The 8,092-nt window shown below is 43.0% G+C and overlaps 1 protein-coding gene across 2 annotated transcripts in view; it reads left to right on the plus strand.

Annotated features, from left to right (window-relative positions):
- Positions 1 to 8,092, plus strand: part of LOC111953107 (protein BANP-like) — an 83,906-nt gene that overhangs the window by 37,084 nt on the left and 38,730 nt on the right. For both annotated transcript variants that reach the window (XM_023972207.2, XM_023972206.2), the window contains 2 exons: positions 1,479 to 1,550; positions 2,651 to 2,695. In XM_023972207.2, coding sequence (XP_023827975.1) covers positions 1,479 to 1,550; positions 2,651 to 2,695 — 117 coding nt within the window. The remainder of the gene's footprint in view (positions 1 to 1,478; positions 1,551 to 2,650; positions 2,696 to 8,092) is intronic.

Raw genomic sequence — 8,092 nt, forward strand, 5'->3', positions numbered from 1 at the left:
GTGTTTAGCACTAACTGAAGTTTATTTAGTGATTTATCCAGGTAGCCGGAAGGTAGAGAATTGCAGTAGTCTAATCTAGAAGTGACAAAAACATGGATCACTTTGATCACTTCCTGTTGCCTGTGCACCTTCATGGAGTCACAATGTTGCTCTGTTCCAATGTCCACACTATCACTTAGAATGAAGACAGTGCTTTGACCTTTTCAGTGATAATGAAGGAAAGGATCTTAGTAAATGTTATGTCTGCCATTGAAATATATTGAAACCCAACTAAGGAGTAAGTACTGTTCTACTACTAGATCTCACGTCTTCCACCAGGCTGTCCTGTGTTATTGAGGGAAGCATTAGCTTGATAGCCTGAGTGACAGACTGTTTGTGGTTTCATGCCAACTCCGTGTCAGTTATTGCCATGTCAAATTGGGGAAAAGTAATGTTTATAAGCTATTTGAAGATTCCTGTGAGGCCAGTAAGACTGTTTTTTGCTTGACAAGGACAGCAAAGGAGTTGGCAAGAGCACAAACAGATCTGGGATCAGGCTAGCAGCTTGACTCTGTTGTATATGTTTAGACTTGAAGAGGCAGAGAGCGTTACGGGAAATGCTGGTAATATTATAATCTATGTCAGGTCAGAGTGTGCTGAAGCTGGCAGTGCCCCGCGCAGACTAAAATGCTTTCTCAAAAGTCCGTAACCGGTTTCTCAAAAATTGACTAGTTATTTGGGAGAAGTATAGTTGTACATACAACGACAGGCTAAGAACAGACTATGGCCAGAATTCCACCTTTGCGGACTATAAAAAGTAAATGATCATTATTTGTGAAAAATATAGTTTTCTCGGTTGACCCAGAACTACAATCTTGCGTAATTTGGTCAGATGCTAGTCTGTCCATGAGAGATTCGTTTTGCGTTAATATCCAATGCAATATTATCATGTCGAAAAATATGTATTAGTGAGTAGACCTGGGTTAAACTATTTGAAATAATTGTAAATACTTATGTGTTTGATTGAGCTTGCCTGGCTTAATGGTCCAATGTAGTAGTCCTAAACTGCAAAACTCACCCATCTGGCACTCCAAGCAGGCTAGAGCAAACGCTCAATGTACATTTTGAAAGATTTCAAATAGTATTTGAATCTAGGCCTAGTGGGGAGAGAGTGAATCATGATGGGGAGCTTACCGTTGGGCAGTTATTACCCTCTTGATATTCTACAGAGTATTAGCGGGTGCAGCCAAGCCTGAAATTTACGAGTGCTGCTAATGCAGTGGAGGAAATGTAAAGCATAGGATCTGTCAGGCAGCGACTGCAGCAGGGCTCAGACTAGAGGCTGATGGTGGAGGGGTGGGAGTGGATGTATGTGTTAACGGTGCCACACACACATTGTGAGTTCTTGTTCTCTCTCTCTCTCTCTCTCTTCCCCTCCCCCTCTCATATTTTTCTCTCTCTCGTCTTGTTCTCATCTTGCTCTCTCTCTCCATTATCAGATCCCTCAGGGACACCTCCATATTGCCCAGGTCCCACAGGGGGAAGAGGTGCAGATCACACAGGACAGTGAGGTAAGTGTTTCTGTCTGCCCGTCAGCCTGTCTGTCTATCCGGGTATCTCAGTGAGTGACTGAGGGCCACTTTAATAGTCAGTAATGGTAGCCAGTATTAAAGTCATTAGGCAGAGTTCACCGTCAACAGATGTTTAATGTTAACGGTGCTTGTTTATATGTACCGCCTGCCTATGCATGGGTTATTATACTATTTGTTTCCAAATAATACCCAGATGGTCTGTGTCTCTCACTAGACAGCCTCACATGCACACAATGGGTTGGCTCTAAGAGAATCGGACTCAGAACCACACAGTGTCTGAGAAATAATTATCTTCCTCAGCATTATAGTTAAATATTTTTAATAAGATGTGGGGTAGAGATTTATTTTGAGGCGACACTGCGCGCGCACACACACTTGAGTAGACATATACATACACACACATACACATACATGCAACCATTGTGTGTGTACACACACACACACACACACACACACACAAACACCTGCACTACAAATAGGGCTGACACATCGTCCAGGTATTCTACGGAGGTTCCTAACCTGTACAACCAAGACACAGGGAGGAAGACAGTTTGAGAGAGACTAAGGAAGAAAAGCTCTGAAAGCCTTTCCTGCTCTTTGTGATCGGACGCCAGAAAATAAATTTTTTCACTCTATGATTTTGTTTGTTTTGGGAGTTCAAAGCTTAGCAACAAAATCCCACTTTTCCCAACTGTCGCTCAGTGTGCGTTTTCATTAGAAACAGGGGCCTCTTCATCAAAGCCATTGGTTTCAGCATGTTGGAAAAGGAAATAAGGCTATTTGGGAGAGATTACCATGCTGCCTGTCCATATGGCAGCTCAGACAGCATTGAATAAGAAATAGAATTAGGAGTGAAAACAGCACAGGGGAATATAGGCTAAATTGGGCTTGTTTTTCATGTGGTCTTGTTAATGTCATGGCGTCTGTGTGATTTGTTTATGCTGTGTGTGTGTGTGAGTGAATGATGCTGTGATTGGTATGTTCATTATGCAGTATGATTAGTGTGTGTTTACAAAATGTATGTGAGACTGTGATGCTCTCAGGCTGTCTGAAGGATCCCTCTCTTCTCTCTCTCTCAGGGGAACCTTCAGATCCACCAGGTGCATGTTGGGCAGGATGGACAGGTAAGTCCCTTCACCCCCTGCAGTAACTTTATCCTCAAGCTTCATTATGGAAAACACTTTAAAACATTTTGCAACAGAACACGTGAAAACGTGAGCTCCTCCGTTTTCCGCCGTTTTCTTCAGTTTGGTGCCTAATGAACACGACCCATGGAGGTTTAAGGTTTAAAGTTCCCACGGATTGTTCATTACTTCTGGGTTACCTCAGTGTGCTGGTCCCCCTCTTTCCTGCAGACCCCTTAAATGCGCACCGAGAGGAGCTAGCTCTCTATCCCTGTCTGGTCTGCCTCTCACTCTGGCTCTCTCTCTCTCTCTCTCACTCTGGCGCTCTCTCTCTCGTCGTCTCCTCTCTCTCTCTCTCCTCTCTCTCTCTCTTCTACTCTGCTCTCTCTCTCTCTCTCTCTCTCTCTCTCTCACTCTCTCTCTCTCTCTCTTCCTCCCTCTCTCTCTCCTCTCTCCTTCTCTCTCACTCTGGCTCTCTCTCTCTCTCTCTCACTCTGTCTCTTCTCTTCTCTCTCTCTCTTCTTCTCTCTCTCCTTCCTCTCACTCTCTTCTCTTCCTCTCTTCTCACTTCTGGCTTCCTCCTCTCTCTTGGCTTTTCTCCCTGTCCTCTCGAATGTCTTTCTTTCTAATCTCTCGTTCTCTTGCTCTTTCTCTGTTTTATGTGCCTCTCTCTCACTGTCTGTCTCGCATGCTTTCTCAACTTCCTGTCAGTCTTCCCCCCCTCCATCTCTCCATCCTTCCCAACTCTCCTCTCTTTGTGGATAGAGGAGAGGATGGTGTGTTTAGTACAGAGGGCTCTGTTCTTCCTGTTTCTCTGTTCTTTCCTCTGGGATCAAAGGGAACCTCCTGATCAAAGCACCAGGGCTGTGTGACGATCGCAGATCATACATCACAGATGGTCGCTGTGCAGACCAGGGCATTATTTCATATTCATGATCTCGATCGTCTAGAAGCCTGGCTGTAGAGGAAGTGGCTCGCTCTCTTTCTCACGCTCCCTAGACTGTTTTTCTTTCTGAGGACAGGTGCGTGTGTGCACAGCACCATTTGTGTGACGTTAACTCTTTCTCAGCTTATGACTTCTGCTCTTATTAAACCCAAGCTATTTCTCAGCCAATTAGCTCATCCCTTATTCCAAGGTGCTGTCATTGTTTGGAGAGCAGCTGATGTTAGGTAAGGAACTCCAACAGTCCTGGCTACTCCAAACTCTAGACTTGGCTAGCTAGGCTAGAGTAAATGCCCCTATGTGTGCCAATGGTACTTTCCACAATATAATAGTTTATCACTTGTCATTTACCTAGCTTGAACTCCAGCTGTTCTCGGTATCTCCATAACCCATTGAACTCGGTGATTCTCAAATTAGTATGTGTTGATTGCGAGACTACCTGGCTTAGAGCTAGCCTGGATGCCAGTCTGTTTCTGCTCTCTTGTCATGCCAATGTTGTTTGGCTTGACGATGGCAATGGAGAAGGTACACACTGAGACTAAGACACACTCACGTCCTCAGTTGAACCGGTCGTTGAGTCCGGTGGGCCTGACAGCAGCATTCCTGTTTCTCTCTTGCATCTTGGCTTCGGTTGCAATTTGGTACTGGTTCTGATTTTGAAGCCGACAAAAGCGAAAAAAGTTATACAGTAGTGGTACAACTCTGTTTCCAATGTTATTTAGCACTAACGTGTTGTTAACTCTGTCTTTCTGCTTAATTTAGTACAGCTCACTTGTCAGGTCATGGCTAGTTCCTCATTGTTTTCACTATTAAATGTAAGACTATCAAATGCACCCCCCTCCCCACACTCTGATGACATTGTAAAACACCTTCTGCCATTAACACTAGATCCAGCCACTCTGTGTAAACACACTGTGTAGTGCATTGAAGAGCAGAGTGTGTCTTAGATCGTAGAGCCCCTCACAGTGCCAGAGTGTAGCTAACTAGGTATGCGTCTCAAATGGCACCCTATCCCCTATAATATAGTGCACTACTTTTGACTACATAGAGAATAGGGTGCCATTTGGCACGTACCCTAGCTGTGTATAGGGACTTAACGAAGCAGGGTCCTATCCCCCTGGCAGAGCATGGAAGCCTTGTCCAATAAAGACCCTCTTTTCTTTTCCCCCTTAACTTTATTCATAGTTTGCACCTCTGTCACGCCATTGTTTTGAACGTTCTCAAGCTGCCCTCTGTTGGTGGCTCCATAGTGGTGCCCTAAAGTGTTGATAAGCCAAATATTTAGTAGGAAACAACTTTGCCAGCGTTATCATGTTGTCAAATTTACTTTTGACAGATGGCAATGTTGCCATTAACTAGCAAAGTTTGTCAGAAATAGCAAGCAATACGAATGTTAGCTAACTAGAATTGGCCTACCCCCAATCTTAGCTAGCTAGCTAACGTTATACTGCATCTAAAGTCAATCTGGTGACATCAAAATGATGACAGGTTTCTACTAATTATTGCCTCATTTTGAATGTCATTGTATTTGCAAGCCACTGTAATTCACTTTTGATGGAATCTTCATCAGTGCCCATTGACGATGCATTGAGTAGAATGACAAAACTTGCAATCCATGAATAGCTCGTATTTTTTTTATTGTATCTGTAAAATGATATGAGGCCCGCGCCAAAACAAACACACTGACTTATTCTTCCAGGTTGGCTTTTCACACACCCACACACACATAGACACAGACACATGGCACACACACACATAGACATAGACACAGACACATGGCACACACACACATAGACATAGACACAGACACATGGCACACACCCACACACACATAGACATAGACACAGACACATGCACACACGCACATGCACAAACAGTGACTCAATGGCATTTCCCTGCCTTGCTAGTGTGTTTTCCCAGGGAGTGAGACAGAATAAGCACTAGCTGACTGTCAGTATTGTTCATATGAGAGCGTGGTGTTTTGTGTTTGTGTAATTGCTCTGAACATGGATGCAACCCAGATCAAATAAAAGAAGGACACAGACATTCTCTTCTCACACACACACACACACACACAAACACACACCACACACACACACCACACACACACACACACACACACACACACACACACACACACACAACACACACACACACACACACACACGGAAATTAAAAAGGCACATAAGAATGGCGCGTGAGTCACTTCTGACTTATGAGTCACTTCAAATCAAAGTTTATTGGTTGCTTACACAGTTTTGCAGATGTTATCGCAGGTGCAGCAAAATCTTATGTTTCTAGCGCCAACAGTGCAGCAATATCTACCGATAACAATACACACCAGTGGAGGCTCCTCAGAGGAGGAAGGAGAGGATCATTTTTTTTTTTATAGTGAAACATTAGTTACCCTTTTTAGATAAAACTATACTAAATATATTCACGTCACCAAATCTTTTCTCAAAACACACTGTTTTGTAATGAAGGTCTACAGTAGCCTCAGCAACACTCTCTGTGGCAGCACCATGGTGTAGCCGGAGGACAGCTAGTTTCCATCCTCTTCTGGGTACATTGACTTCAATTCAAAACCTAGGATGCTCATGGTTCTCACCCCCTTCTATAGATTACACAGTAATTATAACTTCCTAAGGACGTCCAACTACCTGTCAGAGCTCTTGCAGCATAGGCCTCCCGAGTGGGGCAACGGTCTATGGCACTGCAATGCTAGAGGCATCAGTACAGACCCTGGTTCGTTCCCAGGCTGTGTCACAACCGGCCGTAATTGGTAGTCCCATAGGGCGGCGCACAACTGGCCCAGCGTCATCCGGGTTAGTGGAGGGTTTTGCCCGGGGGGGTAGGCCGTCATTGTAAATAAGAATTTGTTCTGAACTGACTTGCCTAATTAAATAAAAAATTTATGAACTGGCATGTTGTCAACCTATCAAAGGATCAGAGAATGAATCTAGTACTGAAAGCCTAAGCTAGCAGTGCATAAAATGTGGTGAGTTGTTGACTCAAAGCAAGAGAAAGACAATAGTTGAACAGTTTTGAACAAATGTATTTCTTCAAAAATGAAGAGAGAGCTAGCTATATTTTTGTATTTTTTTCACTTTCACTTAATTTGCTAGCGAATGCAGCTAGCTAGTTTAACATACTCAATCATCCTGCTCAAACAGAGAGGGATGCTGTGTTAGCCAGGTGGCTATGGCTATCCAACACTGGAGCTCTTCCAAGTCAAGGTAAGTTTTTGTTTTTATTAATTTATTGCAACCTGGGCCCGCTGAACTGCTTACTTGACTGTACACTGTACTGCATGATTGTTTGCGTGTGAGTAGGGGTGTATTCATTCTGCAGATTCTGTTGACGAATGTTTCTTAACTTCTTATGGCAGCAATCCAGGTAACGGGATGATATGACAACAGCCAGTGAAAGTGCAGGGCGCCAAATTCAAAACAACAGAAATCTCATAATTAAAATTCCTCAGACATACATGTGTCTTATACCATTTTAAAGGTAATCTTCTTGTTAATCCCACCAAAGTGTCCAAATTCAAATATGCTTTTCAGCGAAAGCACTACAAACGATTATGTTAGGTCACACCAAACCACAATAAGCACAGCCATTTTTCCAGCGAAAGATAGCAGTCACAAAAAGCACAAATAGAGATAAAATTAATCACTAACCTTTGATGATCTTCATCAGATGACACTCATAGGACTTCATGTTACACAATACATGTATGTTTTGTTTGATAAAGTTCATATTTATATAAAAAAATCACAGTTTACATTGGCGCGTTACATTCACTAGTTCTAAAAACATCCAGTGATTTTAACTGTTTGAATTAATGTCTGTGAGTATAACAAAACTCATATGGCAGGCAAAAACCTGAAGAAAAATCCAAACAGGAAGTGGAAATTCTGAGGCTGGTCGAGTTTCTCAACCAAGATCCATTGAAATCAACAGCGAGATACTGAATGAGAATTCACTTCTACGGCTTCCCCTAGATGTCAACAGTCCTGAGAACTCTACTGTGAAGGGGGGCCGCAAGGAGACAAGGAATAAGTACACTGGCCCATAAGAGTGACCATTCTTTCACGCATGCGCCTTCAACATAAAGGGAGCTCGTTGTCCATCGCTCATTAGCCTGAAGTCAATGTAAATTCTCGGTTGGGACGTGTATTCAAGATGTAATTTTGACGAACATTCTAAAGATTGATTATACAATCGTTTGACATGTTTCTACTGACTGTTACGGAACCTTTTGACATTTCGTCAGGTTTGAGTGACGAAGATCAGTGACCTTTGGAATTGTTTACCAAACACGCGCTAACCAAAGTAGCTATTGGACAAAAATAACGGAGCTTATCGAACAAATCAAGCATTTTTGTGGACCTTGGATTCCTGGGATGCATTCTGATGAAGATCCTCAAAGGGAATATTATATTTTTTTAAAA

Source organism: Salvelinus sp. IW2-2015, linkage group LG26 (assembly GCF_002910315.2).
Source record: "Salvelinus sp. IW2-2015 linkage group LG26, ASM291031v2, whole genome shotgun sequence".
Classification (NCBI taxonomy): domain Eukaryota; kingdom Metazoa; phylum Chordata; class Actinopteri; order Salmoniformes; family Salmonidae; genus Salvelinus; species Salvelinus sp. IW2-2015.